Source organism: Denticeps clupeoides, chromosome 4, assembly GCF_900700375.1.
Source record: "Denticeps clupeoides chromosome 4, fDenClu1.1, whole genome shotgun sequence".
Lineage (NCBI taxonomy): Eukaryota > Metazoa > Chordata > Actinopteri > Clupeiformes > Denticipitidae > Denticeps > Denticeps clupeoides.
Window position 1 is genome coordinate 2,553,861 of NC_041710.1, and position 16,038 is coordinate 2,569,898.

At 45.9% G+C, this 16,038-nt stretch overlaps 1 protein-coding gene across 1 annotated transcript in view; it reads right to left on the reverse strand.

Annotated features, from left to right (window-relative positions):
- Positions 1 to 16,038, reverse strand: part of LOC114787865 (adenylate kinase isoenzyme 5-like) — a 40,609-nt gene that overhangs the window by 23,528 nt on the left and 1,043 nt on the right. Inside the window, exons 2-6 of the mRNA XM_028975768.1 lie at positions 15,590 to 15,776; positions 15,279 to 15,446; positions 14,556 to 14,728; positions 11,517 to 11,630; positions 6,454 to 6,645 (exon numbers count right to left, since the gene is read on the reverse strand). Coding sequence (XP_028831601.1) covers positions 6,454 to 6,645; positions 11,517 to 11,630; positions 14,556 to 14,728; positions 15,279 to 15,446; positions 15,590 to 15,776 — 834 coding nt within the window. The remainder of the gene's footprint in view (positions 1 to 6,453; positions 6,646 to 11,516; positions 11,631 to 14,555; positions 14,729 to 15,278; positions 15,447 to 15,589; positions 15,777 to 16,038) is intronic.

A 16,038-nucleotide genomic window follows, 5' to 3' on the forward strand; every position in this document is an offset into this window, starting at 1 on the left:
CGGTGGAGCTGGTGAGGCAGGACTGGACCAGTTGTGTCGCCGGGAGCATAGGGCAGCAGGATGTTGGAGAAACGGACTCTGCGGCGAGAAGACGTCCGCGGAGGAGCAGCTAGGGGTGCATATCTTTCACAGGTCATCGTGGGCTGGAGATGTATTTATTCTTTACTTTACTTTACTTTACTTTATTTGGCAGACGCTTTTATCCAAAGCGACTTACAATGGGAAGACACCAGCAATTCTCGTTCGATTTCTATAGAATATCAAGTATACAAACTAAGAGCCCTGATAAGGCTTAGACTTGTCATTGAAGAGCATGCTCGGAGAGTGTTGGGTGCTAGACTAAGAAAAATTATAATGTATTTATACATTTTGTATTTGTTTGTTCAATGTGTATGCATGTGTATGTGTTAAATTTGTCTGTAATATTTTTGGAATAAGAGGGTTTTCACCTTCTTCTTAAAAGTGGCGGTAGTCTCGGCTAGTCGTGTGGAGGAGGGCAGGTTGTTCCACCAGCCAGGGACAACAACGGAGAACAGACATGATTGGAATCAGAGACCCCGTGGAGAAGGAATTTTTAGTCTCCTTTCGTTTGCCGATCTGAGAGAGCGTGCAGGAGTGTATCTAGGTAGTATTGTGTTGATGTAGGAGGGTGCAGTTCCATTTACAGCCCTGTAGGCAGCATCAAGGATTTGAACTCAATGCGAGCAGCTACCGGGAGCCAGTGGAGGGAGGTAAGAAGAGGTGTAACATGGGTGTATTTTGGCTGATTGAAAATGAGACGGGTTTCAAGTACGAAAACGCAAAAGCCAGCTGTTGACCTGTGGAGACCACTAGGCAGAGGCAGGGATGTCACCAAGGAAGACAGTGAGGAAGACCTTACTTCCAAACACAATGTTCTGGAACTCACCTGAGAAACCCCTGAATATAAATGCAGGACATTCTCAGCTGGGCGTGGTCAGGTGTCTCATCATATTTGGCAGATTGTGCGACCTTTTGACAGTTTCCTTAGTTAGTTGGTCTTGGTAGACAATGTACGGCTGAAAAATGATGGTGGAGCAGAGCTATGGCATCCATTAGCCATGGGCATCCATAACCTGGCAATAAGACACACACTAAGAACGCACATTTCATCTTCAACATTTCTTTTTGGAGCAGATTTCATGTTTTCAAGCATGAGCAAGAAAAGGTTTGTGTAGCTATTTCCTTTTTTGGTCATTGGTCACACCTTAAAATATGTTGGTGACCGCCCCCTATCAAGGGATGGACTTTTCTGGACATGTTTTGGTTTAAATTCCCAGTCCCTTCACCCCTGATCCGGTGCCTCGGCTCAGCCCTGCTCCTGCATGGGAACTGAAGGCTTGGTGTGAATCAGTGGTGGGAGGACAGCCCACTGGGCCCTGAAGCAAAAACGGACCGTTTCACGCACAATTTCACTGTTATGTACGGGATGATTCGGTATTTTAAGGGACAATTGACAACCCTAACCCTGCGTCCGCTGTCCACTCGGCCATCCATGCCTGAATGTTTCATTTAGGGACGATCTTCTTCTCTCCTTCTGTCCCCCATCGTGCAGATTTACATGTGGGCACGGCCCGTCCAGAATTATTACAACCTTTCACCCCATTAGTGTCGCGTCTGCACAAAGCGAGGAGTTCTAAATCTGATTAAGGCCGTTTCTTCCCCAGCCAGGTCAGCCGACTTCATTTTAAATATAATCCAGCAGACATCGGAAGATCAGCGCAGCCTGGAGCTTATCCTGGAACGACATGAATGAAGCAGAGGATGAATCCTCTCTTGACCTTGAAGCTCCGAAAAAGGTTTTACAGGCAAAGTTGAAAGACCACACAGCAGCAGCATTGAAAGATGTTCATTGACGATTTACCAAACGGGTGACTGCAGAAACGCTCCGAAGGCTGGTCCTGGAGCGCACCAGTCCTGCTTAGATCTTTCCATTTTCCACCACACCTCATTCAACCGAGGGACTGGGTGGTACGAGTACAGAGGTTGACCCTGTGAGATGCTTCACCTTTCGTCCACCAGGTATGTCTCAGTTCGGGCACCAGACCCTCCTGAGGATGCAGTCTATGACAGCTTGGCCTTCCTGGACATCGTTTTTTAACGGCTTTTGTGCTATGAGAACATTAGAAGGCGTGCATTACAAAAAAAAAATTAATGGACCAAAAAACAATTTTTTCTTTCTTTGTTTTATACTGTTGTGGAGGAACAAACCATTTAGTAAAAGTGAAGTGATTGTCATTGTAAAACACTGCAGCACAGCACACGGTAACATGGTGAAACGTGTCCCCTGTATTTAACCATCATCCTTGGAGAGCAGAGTGTGGGGACGGTACCTTCATCAAGGGGACCTCAGTTGCACCTTGGCGGTCTTCTGATTACGGGGCCGCTTCCTTACCTGCGAGGTCACCACTGCCCATTGATTTTGGAATTTAAAATCCTTTTCTTTCGCAGTAACTGCCATGTCCACGGACAACTAGAACAGCCTTTTTTACCCAAACTTGCCTGTCCCTTTGGTGCTGTGTCCATTGTCTGTGTTTATTATGTTCATGTCCTCTTATCAAAATAGCAAGACATGAATCCAGACTCTTTCCCATTCAGGCTGGTGGTGGAACCAACTTCCAGTTACAATCAGGAACGAATCTCTTCCCAGCTTCAAGTGACAATAAAACACATGAATGAAAAAAAAAATTACTTGTGTTTATTCTTTTGACTCTACTTTCTTAGGCGAGTGTGTTACCCACTAGGCTACTACCACCGTGTTTATTCTTCTGACTCTACTTTCATAGTTTCTTTGCACTGTAACAGGGTCGCTGATGGTGTGTAACTAAGCTGATCGCTGCTGCAGTAGTTGGAAGTCTGTTAGTTCTTGTATGCAGTTTATTCAGTTAAGAAAACTGTTGAGAAAATCGTACCAAATTATTAATTAGCTGATCGGTGTAGTCAGGTGATTTTCCCTTGTCACATCTTGATCAAATGAAAAACTCTCACTTCCCATTGGCTAGTGGGACAACGTCCTCGTTCACTGTGTCCTCATTAATGTAATTGTGGGTGAGTCTCTGCTAATTGTGAACAGAAATTCCTGTCTGTGGGACAGTAACCAAAGAGAGGACAAGGGTCCAGCGCAGTAATTACCTGTGACAAGAAAACAGGTATGTTCTGATAAATCAATAAAAAATGACATAGCCGCATTTGTCATTAGAATTGTGTTGGAATGGCTAGTTTGATGAGTGTGTGTATGTGTGTTGGGATTAAGGGAACAGCCCTTGAATGGTTCAGATCATATCTGACCGACCGATATCAGTTTGTGGACATCAATTGTGATTTGTCTTCACATAGTAAAGTAGAGTTTGGTGTTCCACAAGGTTCTGTCCTAGGTCTGTTACTTTTTCCCCTACACATGTTACACATTTAGGTGACGTCATCCACAAACACAGTATTAGCTTTCATTGCAACGCTGACGACACACGGCTGTATCTGTCAGCAATGCCAGATCAGAGGCAGCAGCTGAACAAAATAGAGAATTGTCTGAAGGACATTAGACAGTGGGAGCTCACCTTTCTTCTGTTAAACCCTGATAAGACGGAAGCTCTCATAATAGGGTCTCAAGCAGCCAGGCATAAGCTGGCTGACTACATCATAACCCTGGATAGCCTTTCTATTTCACCAAGTATTGAAGTAAAGGATAAAGGTGTCCTCATTGATGCAGGTCTCTCATTCAATTCGCATGTAGATAATGTCACTAGGACAGCATTCTTTCACCTTAGAAATATTGCGAAAATAAGACATCATTTCAATGCATGATGCAGAAAAGTTGGTCCATGCATTTATTACATCAAGGTTAGATTACTACAACGCATTACTGTCTGGATGCTCTAGTAGGTGCATGAGTAAACTCCAGCTAGTACAGAATGCTGCAGCCAGAGTTCTAACCAGAACCAGGAAATTTGACCACATCACCCCAGTCTTACAATCACTGCACTGGTTACCCATCAAATTTAGGATTGACTACAAAATCCTACTTTTGACCTGTAAAGCTCTAAATGGTCTCTCCCCGCAATACCTGAGTGAAATTTTAGTTCTTTACGACGCGCCACGCCCCCTTCGATCAATGGGTGCGGGGTCACTACTGGTACCAAAAGTACAGAAAGTCACAGCTGGGAGCAGATCCTTCTCCTAAAGAGCTCCGCAGTTGTGGAACGGCTTGCCTGTCAGTGTCCGGGACTCAGGCTCGGTCTCAGTGTTTAAATCTAAACTGAAAACCTATCTGTTTTCTCGGGCCTCCTGTTAAAGTCCCAGACACTCATTTCACTTCACTTTGACACAGTGTCAATTATAAAGTCCAGTTTTTCACAGAGTCCCCCTGTTAGACACAGACAGTGTTAAATTCTCCCTAGTTAGGCTGTCCTAGTTAGGGGACCGGGCTACTGTAGCACCAATGTACCGCTATAACCACATATTTCAGTATCGGTCGTACAGTGCAACCGTCTGCTGCTGCTTCTGTTCGTTTTCTCCGAAACACGGAATCAAGCACCCAGACTACTGGCAGACCCCAGTGAAGAGACCAGCAAATAAATCCTGGTTCCTGACAACTGCTTAACAAGGACATACCATGAAACAAACCAGAGGGTCACCACAGCCACCACCACCATTACAACTACAGCTATAGGGATCTTCAAATGGACCAGTAGCATCATAATCTAGACCATGACACTGGACTACATTCTGGACTTCTCCACCTCTACAACTGTAGGACTTATTTTTTTCCTGTTATTGGACAAATCATCACCAGCCCTGCACTGACACCACTGACATAGCACAAATTTACACTAATATCATAACAGTTCTGTCCTTACGTAGCACCAGTCAACATTAGTTACAGAACTCAGCAGCCAACTTCTCCAGCTTATTTACTCAGACAATCTAACAAGATTTCTCTTTCTTCCTCCAACACGTACACAGAACCTCCATTCTCCGTCCATATAAAAATGCCTCACTGCCAATAAAAGGTGAGAAATTATATAACAACACCAGCTTGACAAACAATCACTCGCACTTTCCCCACAATTTCACACATCACACACATTCGCAGAGCTGAGCATAATCATAAAACAATAAAAATGTCAAATGCTGATAGGAAAGCAAGAAATGAGCAAGAAAGCATGCAATCCGTCTCTGCTGATCAAGACTAATACACCAGTGACTGATGCAAAAATGTGGTTTCTTTGTAAAGAATTGTTTCATTTTGAATGTGTTTTATTTCTACACTGGGTCACACCTTCTGTTCACAGCCAACTGCTGACCCATCACACCCGGACTCTCTGGATACACCCTCTGTTGACCCATCACACCTGGATGCTCTGGCCATGCCCTCTGGGCACGCCCTCTGCTGACCCGCCACACTTGGACTCTCTGGTCACGCCCTCTGCTGACACGTCACACTTGGACTGTATAGCCACGCCCTCTGCTGACCCATCACACCCGGACTCTCTGGATACACCCTCTGCTGACCCATCACACCTGGATGCTCTGGCCATGCCCTCTGGTCACGCCCTCTGCTGACACGTCACACTTGGACTGTATAGCCACGCCCTCTGCTGACCCATCACACTTGGACTCTATGGCCACGCCCTCTGCTGACCTGTCACACTTGAACTCTCTGGCCACACCCTCTGCTGACCCGTCACACTTGGACTATATGGCCACTCCCTCTGCTGTCCCGTCACACTTGGACTCTCTGGCCACGCCCTCTGCTGACCCGTCACACTTGGACTCTATGGCCACTCCCTCTGCTGACCCGTCACACTTGGACTCTCTGGATACACCCTCTGTTGACCCATCACACCTGGATGCTCTGGCCATGCCCTCTGGGCACGCCCTCTGCTGACCCGCCACACTTGAACTCTCTGGCCACGCCCTCTGCTGACCCGTCACACTTGGACTCTATGGCCACTCCCTCTGCTGACCCGTCACACTTGGACTCTCTGGCCACGCCCTCTGCTGACCCGTCACACTTGGACTCTATGGCCACGCCCTATATGAGTTTTTATGGTTCTCTGAAATTTTCCACACTGATATTAGCTGTAAGTCTGACATTATGTTCATTATGTGCTGGGCTGAATACAGCAGGACTATGACATTTACCAGCGCATTAAGAAAACCCTTCCTCCTGGCGGGAGTTCAATCAAACAGAATTAACCAATAGGAAGGCACCAATCCTAAAACCAAGAGATACTCATGTCCTACCATCGTCTCCGGGAGCATCTGGTGCCATTTATGAGTAACAAGTGACAACTTTATTATTTATTTTTGCAAAAAGACAGAGACACCAGGACCCGAGGAACTTCTGTGGAGAGGTTATGGCACATGGAGGGTATCGTGGCAACCACCCAACCTGATATACACGCCGTATCCTGAACACAGGAAGTGTTTCCTTACCGTGACGATCAGGCCTTTCTCCTGGAAGTACTTCACCAGCGGGATGGCGTTCTGCTTGAAGTTAGCCAACCGGCGTTCTGTGGCTTTGGGATTGTCATCTGGGCGTCCCTGCTGCTCGGCACGCTTCTCCAGACGCTCCTTCAGTCGGTGCGTGGCACAGGCCAGGAACACCACCAGGTCGGGGGTGCAGATCTGCCAGGAGGAGAGCAGACGGCTGAGTTCGTACCACTACAGACCAGCATGGAGGACGCGTATTAACAAGCAGCTCTCAAACGGGTCCAGACCGAATCAGTGAAAATTCATCTCTACAGCGATGTAATAAGCTGGTTTCTGAACCATCACCTTCATGAACCCCGAGAGCTTTTTCGGCTCCACGTGCCATCTGGTCGCCACTGGTCAGCAAACAGGGAGCCTGGAGCACAAAGGCGGCGGAGAAACGCCGCGCTGCCAGGATCCACTGGGACCTAGTCGCTATGGTTACTTGGCCGCGCAATGGAACTGATATTTAATTATCAAACAGCCATAAGATAAAAAAGATGTGATTTGAGGCGGGCGAACAGGAGTCCATGCCGACCCCCGTCTGGTTCGTGGCGACGTGGAAACAACAGCGTGGAGAGAGAGGAGGACACATATGGATTTCACTTTTCCTCCCATTTTCCTGAATTTCCCTTTGGGATCTAGAAAATATCTCCTCCTCCCGAGAGCCAAAAATAAACTCTCCGCTTCTCGGAGGGACAGGAGTCAGATTTGCATTCCTTTACACCAACAAAATAAAAGAATAAAAGAGGAATCTCAAGGGATCAACCGTCTGCACATTATCAAAACTGCTCCAGTTTTCACTGCTGTCATAAACCCACCAAAAATATCAGATACGGCTCCACTGGGTCTGATTTCAGTAACTGGGTTCTCCAAATACATCATCTGAGATGCAAGATTCTGACATGTTCTGTCAAAAAAGTCGACCACACCATGCCCGACTCACACAGAAATCCATAAACAACGCATCCATATTGTCAGGTGGATGAATGTTCTCCAGAAGATCATTTAAGCGCATCTCCAGCAGGTGATAATGATCTGATAACAGATATCACGTCCAATGCACAGATAACTAGAGAGCGCTCTCTTCTTCTTTCTATCTGTATAATTCTATCTGTATAATTCCATCTTCTATAGCGGCAGGAAATGATGGCATCACGTGACTCGAATTTGGTGGGGTGATTTAAAGACGTGATGTTTCCTCACCGCGGGCTGCTGTCAGTCATGCCCATCCTGATACCAGCTCCATCTCCATAGCCCTGCCACTCATCTTCTCTCAGATGAATAAACGAAGGTCCGATCCAACATTAATCCTGCTTCAGGGCTTATAAGCCCAAATCTGGGCGCGTCCATTTAAACACAGTCCCCGTCCCCACCAATCACAGCTCTCCCCTCTACTGGAGCCTGTCATACTGTCACAGGGAGGGGGCGAGGAGGAAATAGTCCAGACCAAAAGCACCCATGGACGCCTGGAGGGGTCCTTGCATCTATATTATGGAATAGAATCGAACTCGTCTGCATTTAGTTTTTTTTTTTTGTGAAGTGATTGTCATTGTGAGACACTGCAGCACAGCACACGGTGACACGGTGAAACGTGTCCTCTGTATTTAACCATCACCCATGGTTAAATACAGAGGACACCATGACAGGCGCTCGGGGAGCAGCGTGTGGGGACGGTACCTTCATCAAGGGGACCTCAGATTTGAACCCCCAACCTTCTGATTACGTGGCCGCTTCCTTAACCGCTAGGCCACCGCTGCCCTAGGTGATCAATTCTGGGGAAATATTCGGATCCGGTCTGGAAGGGGCTACTCCGGATCTGGGGATCTGGAGTCCTGTGTTATTACGTTTCCTGCCCACGAACAGGGCGGGTCCTGTCACATCAAAGAAGGTCACTTAACAGGTAGGATTAAAGCGTTACAGTTAAGCATTTGAAAACCACTTGTTTAAAAAGTATTTCAAATGAGTCTAACACTAACACACACACATGCACACAATGCACAAAAAATTTAAATAATAAAAATTCGTCCAGCACTCCACAGCATGTTCTTTTCTTTACAAGTTTGGCCTTATCAGGGCTCATAGTTTTGTAACTCAAAATCTATAGAAACTGAACGACAATTGCTGGCGTCTTCCTCTTATAAGTCACTTTGGATAAAAGCGTCTGCCAAGTAAAGTGAAGTAAAGTAAAGAAAATTAGAAAGACAGTCAAATCTCTTGCTGGTGAGGATGAAGATCACATCATTTCATGAACAAAACCTACATCGCGAGAAGCTGAAGCTCAACTGGCTGATGATTGGACGTCGTTGGTCTGAAACAGGAAGCAGAGCCTAAAAACATTGCTGGTGTTTTTGTTATGGTGCAGAGAGAGAAGAGAAGAAGCAGAGCTCTGAAACACACACACACACACACACACACACACACATTAAGCGTGTTCATGCATGAGTTTCATTCCCCAGCAAACAAACCAGAAGAAACGAGGTAATGTGGGGTGAGGGAGCATTTAGTCTCTTCATCATCTCATCTGCCTCCAGCCTCGTCCCCTCCTCACTGCTCACCAATCACACTCAGTGACATTGTGGAATAATATTCGTTTGACATTTAGAGAGAACTGAAAAGTCTCTCTCCATCTCCACCCGTTATTCTCCTCTGAAGGAAAAAAGCAGGAAGTGGCTGCTTGTTGGATATAACTAACTTACCCACCCAGTCTGTTGGTGTGTAACCCAGTTTAAAAAGGGGAGGAGCCTGTAGGCATGATTGACAGCTGTCACACCACCTACTTCCTCATTCTGGACATTTTAAAGGCCCTGCTGGTAAATTACCGCTCTCTGGATCTTACCAGCTCTCTCAGACTCGCAGCAATTCAGCTCTATTGGTTTGTTTTATATCATCTGTAGGACAGTAGAAGTTCAGGAGGCTTTGACATCATCGCCGAGGTCACAAGTCATTCTGTCTGCATGGTTCATTACATGGTGACTGGAATTAGAGCTTCGTTTCAGTTCAGAACAATGTCAGCACAGAACATCTCAGTCGTGGTGAGGAGCAATGAAAGATCTGGACCTTGCGAAGCAGCTCCTCATCTACAGATCAAGGTGCTGCACCCATCCGTGTTTCAGGTCTCCTGCCTCCCACCCCTGGCCGCCCCCGCAAACCAACACAGCGGTAACAAGCATGAAGTCAACCACCCCCACACACAGGCAATAAGATAAAAGCAAATCAGCTTCCCTGTTCTGGGTCTCTCTCCACAGACACCAATAAACACAAGATCATTTCCTCCAGTGGAGCCGCCAGTCACACGGCAGCGCCGCACAAAACACTCACACATGTCTTCAGTTAAATACATACTATGTATTTAAGTGTAAATGTGTGTGTTTGGTGTGTGTGTGTGTGTGTATGTGTTTGGTGTGTGTACGTGTGTGTGTTTGGTGTGTGTATATGTGTACATGTGTGTGTTTTTGGTGTGTGTACGTGTGTTTGTTGTGTGTATGTGTCTGTTTTTGGTGTGTGTGTGTGTGTGTGCGTATGTGTGTTTATATGTGTACATGTGTGTGTGTTTGGTGTGTGTACGTGTGTGCTTTTGGTGTATGTGTGTGTGTGTTTGGTGTGTGAATGTGTGTACGTGTGTTTTTTTGGTGTGTGTGTGTTTATGTGTGTAGGTGTGTGTGCATATGAGTACATGTGTGTGTGTTTGGTGTGTGAATGTGTGTACGTGTCTGTTTTTGGTGTGTGTGTGTGTGTATATGTGTACATGTGTGTGTTGTTGGTGTATGTGTGTGTTTGGTGTGTGAATGTGTGTATGTGTGTGTTTTTGGTGTGTGTGTGTCTGTGGTGTGTGAATGTGTGTACGTGTGTGCTTTTGGTGTGTGTATGTGTGTGTTTGGTGTGTGAATGTGTGTACGTGTGTGTATTTGTGTGTGTATGTGTGTGTGTTAGTGTTATGAATAAACACTAATGTTGTGCCTGGTTTAACTCGCTGGTGTGGTGGTTGCTGTGACTCTATAATGACTTTACTAATTAACTCCTGACATGAAACAGTGTGTGCATGTAGGGGGCAAGTCGTTAAAACCCCTCGTTTTGGGGGTTCTGGTTTTGTGTTTGAAGTATGAAGACCCTCGATCCAGAGGAGTCGAGGCGCTGGTGACGGACAGTTCTGCACATCACATTCGGATATGCTCATGTATGAAAGTTTAAACAATTGTAGTAAATAATTCATCAGGTACCCATCATGAACCCACCAGCCCCTCTCATGTCCTCCATTTCACGGCTGCCTGTGTTTGTCTCTCCAAAATGGTCTCCCCGCTTCAACACTGCAATAACTTCATCATTACCACATATCTTCTAGTTCTTTACACGTCAGAAGCTCATACCAGCACATGCCTCATAAGGACAAAATAAACTGGCTCTGGAGGATCTGCCGCTTTTCTCCATGTTGATGACAATATGGACTTAACAGCATCATTCTGTCAAGTCTGAATGAGGACTGGCCCTTTCTGTCATGTCACCTTTATAGCAAGCTTTAGCTGTAAAAATGATTGGTGATTAATCATGATAAATGTTAACTAATTAATCACATATGTAACTAATTTGTAAATAATTATCTCACAGTTGATTATTTCTTCTCACAATGTGTGACTGATTATTTAAAATTGATCAATGAGACAAGAGGCTCGGGCCATACCAGAGGTAAATACAGCGAATGCGCTGGCATCCTGCGTGTGTGGGGACCTCAGTGGCACCTTGGCTGTTCCTTACCTGCTAGGCCACCGCTGCCTGAGCGTTAAATACTAAAAATTAACACATTCATTCTGACTATTTACATTTGCAACATTTACCAGACATCCTTATCCGGAGCGTCTTACAACCAGTAGTGACAGGGACAGTCCCCCCCTGGAGACACTCAGGGTTAAGTGGAGCACGATGGTAGTAAGTGGGGTTTGAACCTGGGACTTTGTGCTCTTCGGGGTTGTAGGCGAGTGCATTACCCACTAGGCCACGATCTATCTATATAATAATGTAAGGACACTGACCTGGTCCTCAAAAGACAGCGCCTGGCCCACGTCTCGAGGAAAGCCGTCGATGACGATGCCGCTGGCGTCAGGGATCTTCATGATTTTCTGCTTGATCTCTGTGATGGTAGTTTCCTGCAGTGAAGGGATGGCGTATTAATGTCATTTGTTTATGACAAATGACATGATGGCAGTGGGGCAGTGGTGGCCTAGCGGTTAAGGAAGCGGCCATGTAATCAGAAGGTTGCCGGTTCGAATCCCGATCCGCCAAGGTGCCACTGAGCAAAGCACCGTCCACTGCTGCCCACTGCTCACCAAGGGTGATGGTTAAATACAAAGGACAAATTTCACTGTGTGCACCGTGTGCTGTGCTGCTATGGATCACAATGACAATCACTTCACTTTCACTTATTGGGGACAGATTCACCAGTAAATAACTCAGAACCTCAGAAGGCTGAGATGATCGTGTGGCATTTTCCGGCCTGATTAAAGGCCACCAGTCTGTGATGGTGCAGATCTGAGGCAGCTTCTCACGTCACAGCTGCCAGAGCTGCTTTTAAAGGTGCATGACAGCAGACTGTTCATCTGCAGATGCTGGTGCTAGACTAAGCAGACTGAATTACATTTAATGAGACTACAGGAAGAGTTTTCAATGATCGGGAGAGCACAACCAGGGTTGACGTCTAAAAATATCTTCCCTTCAGTATCTGATGTGGGGGGTCGCTGCTTATTTGTCATCCTGGGCCAGCTGGACGGTTCGGAGCATCTTCTCCTCCAGGGCATGTCAGAGTTTCCATCAACAAAGTGACTCTTAACTCCAGTAGTAATAACTAAAGCAGGCCTCTGACATGCGCTACTTATTGGTATTAGGAAATCTTTTCATTCACATTCTCCGTGTAAAGAGATAAACAAGACGAACTCACCGAGAAATCGAGATGAAGATGCTCAAATGCAGCTTTTAAAATAACACAGACAACAGACGATGCATGGAGCCACATGCTGGTCGTGTGAAGATGTAGATGGTAAGTATTGTAAAGTAGGTCGTCGAAATAAATCTCATAATCGATGCATTGAGATGCAGACGTGGACGATTCTGCATTGATTATTTCATAATGACGTTGTTTTTTTTTCATGATGACGAGATTTTCGTGCCGGTAGAGACTGTGGCAGCCTGATCTGAGTACAGCGTCGCTTCGGGTACGAGTTCAGCCTAATCCACACAGACGTTTGGAATGCCCACTGAACGGCGTACTTTTTTTTGTAGCTACATTCGAATGCCATTTCACTGGTGTTCCTTTGACATTGTTTAGCACTAATCACTGTTTAACGTTCGTTGCGCTTGATGCTGTTTAAAGTTTGTCCTGTTTAACGCTGTTTAACGCTAATCGCTGTTTAAAGTTTGTCCCTGTTTAACGCTCGTCACTGTTTAACAGTCATTGCGCTTGGCACGCCTCTTCTCACCTTGCTGCTCGCATTGAGTTCAAGTCCTTGATGCCGCCTACAGGGCTGTAAATGGAACTGCACCCTCCTATATCAATACACTGCTAGCTAGTGTACACTCCTGCACGCCCTCGCAGATCTGCAAATGAAATGAGACTGAAAATCCCCTCTTCATGGGGTCTCCGATTCCAATCGACTTTGTTCTCCTTTGTTGTCCCTGGCTGGTGGAACAACTTGTCCTGCTCCATTCGACTAGCCGAGACCACCACCACCTTTAAGAAGCAGCTGAAATCCCACTTGTTCAAAAAGTATTTCAGACAAATCTAACACTTACACACGCACATGCGTACACACTGCACAAAATAAATAAAAAAAAAAGTTTTTTTCTTCGTCTAGCACTTAACAATCTCCGAGCATGTTCTTTGCTGACAAGTTAGGCCTTATCAGGGCTCTTAGTTTTTGTAAACTCAAAATCTATAGAAACCAAACGAGAATTGCTGGTGTCTTCCTCCTGTAAGTCGCTTTGGATAAAAGCGTAGGCAAAATAAAGTAAAGTAAAGTAAGTAAAGTAATCGCTGTTTAACGTTCGTTGCACTTGACACTGTTTAATGCAAATCGCTGTTTAAAGTTTGTCGCCGTTTAACGTTTCTTGCTGTTTAACGTTTCTCACTGTTTAACGCTCATCACTGTTTAATGTACGTTGCACTTGACACTGTTTAATGCTAATCGCTGTTTAAAGTTTTTTGCTGTTTAACGTTTCTTGCTGTTTAACGGTTGTGGCTGTTTAACATTCGTTGTGCTTGGCACTGTTTAACGCTAATCGCAGTTTAAAGTTTGTCCCTGTTTAACGCTCGTCACTGTTTAACATTCATTGCTCTTGCCATTGTTTAATGCTAATTGCTGTTTAAAGTTTTTGGCTGTTTAACGTTTCTTGCTGTTTAACGCTAATCGCTGTTTAATGCTCATTGTTTATCATTTGTTGCGCTGTGCACTGTGTAAAGTTTGTCACTGTTTAACGCTCGTCACTGTTTAACGTTTGTTGCACTTGACACTGTTTAATGCTAATTGGTGGCACCAATACTTTTTAACCATAACCACCACTGCCCCAATACTTAGAAAAATACTTATAAATAAATAGATTGTTTTAACATTAAAACAGAAGATGACTTACTCTGTGCTTGAAGTGATGCTCGGAGTGCCTATGGTTGGGGACAACCAAATTCTCTGAATATTTTGTTACAAGTAGCAGACTAACGCCTTTTCAATGTTGGTTGTGTTGCATTTTACCCAGTTACAATGCTGCTCTTTTCTGATTGGCTGTTGTCTAGGCCCTTTATTTTTTTGATTGGCTGGTGAGAGATGCAGAGAAACGTGTGTTTCATACTGTGCCTCCTGATAGGAGATAATAACACCGAGAGGAAATAACGTCAACAAAAATGAAGAGGCACTTTAGTCTAGTTTTATTTTTGGACACCATATTTAGTCTCGTTATTATTCATCAATAATATTATGTGATATATTTTGTTATAGCTATTGTCATATTAGCAGCATTTACATTGTGGCTTGTCTTGTTTCTGTCATTAATGTTCGTGCCGTAAAACAACACTATTCCATTCATACCTGCGGCGCCAGCTCGCCGTTGGTGATTATTTTTGCGATCAGACTCCACTTCCGATTGCTTGTGGCGTTGTGGATCATCTTCTTCCTCAGCAGTTCGCCCACGGACACGTACTCGAAGCCGTAGCGCTCGGCGATTTTCAGGCTCTGGGTGCCTTTGCCGCTGCCTGGGCCTCCTGAAATGCAATTCATTCCAGTCACAAGTCCGGCATGAAAAGCGACGACTTTTAATCATTAATCAGGGAACAAAAGGGTCCAGTGCAGCCGCGGCGGTTCAAATGAATCACAGGAAAACATTCATTCAATCTGTGGCGTGTGACGTTCGAAAAAATTCCAAATTAAAAAGAGGCGCCGCTCACGGCGTGTTAAAAAAGAACAGGTATATTGTGCTCTAATGGAACAGACAAGAGGAGAACGTTCACCTGCGGAGACACCATCACACGACCTGCGTCTGTCACTTCCAGGATCTCTTTTCAAGCAAGGTGAACCTGCGCCCGATGTAACCCATAAAACCAACACGAAATATTTCACATGATCAGCCACAACATTAAGACCACTGGCAGGTGACAATCAGGGACGAACATGTCCGATCCACAGAGGCTGGACCTTCACAGCTCTGCTGGGCTGTTCTGGTGGCATGAGGCGGGTGCCAAGGTGCCATTTTAGGCCGGTGGCTTTCGCGTTGTGGCTGATCAGCGTACACGCACACACCAACAGACACTTTACCGATGAGGAGGACGACTTTAGGCCGGGGCCTGGACGGGTCGAACACCTCGTACTCCTCGATGAGTTCGGCGGTCTCCGACAGGTCCGAGTCGCTCTCGATGGAGAACTGGTTTATGGGGGGGAGGCGGTCGTACCTTCTGTACGGAAAGTTGGGGCTCTCCGGCAACACTGGGGAAGAACAGATTTGTAAACCGTGACCTGCCGTGCCAAACTCTGCACCCAACTTCTGTTTCTATATTTGAAACGATACGTGACCATCTCCCACGACACAGAGTAAGACAGAGGCCACCAGCCACTCCCTTCCCACGCACCGTTACGGAAAAAGGACCTCCTCGACTGGCCCCCATTCAGAGGGGCCAGGGGCTTCTTCTCCTGCCCCACGAAGGTGTCCCATCTGACTCTGTCTGTGCCGCCCAGCTCCTTCACCCTCTTCAAGCACGTCTCCAGGTAATCGATGGGGTCGTCCGGCCGGTAGTACATCAGCCCCGTCAACAGGCTCTGCAGACACACACACGGACAACCACACAAATAACGAAGGGAATATAACAGGGACGGCTGTCCCCCTGTCGGAGATCACCCCGATTTACTTTCCTTCCATGTTACCTCCTACCCTCTGTAATAAGATGGGTGTACAGACGTACATTGAAATAGTTTCACAGCCTCAGGTGATTTCTTTACAGGATTTACAGGAAATATCTGAGCTGTAGTACAGAAATGAACACGTGCATCTGAAGCAATGGAGTCGGGACTCGTGGTGACA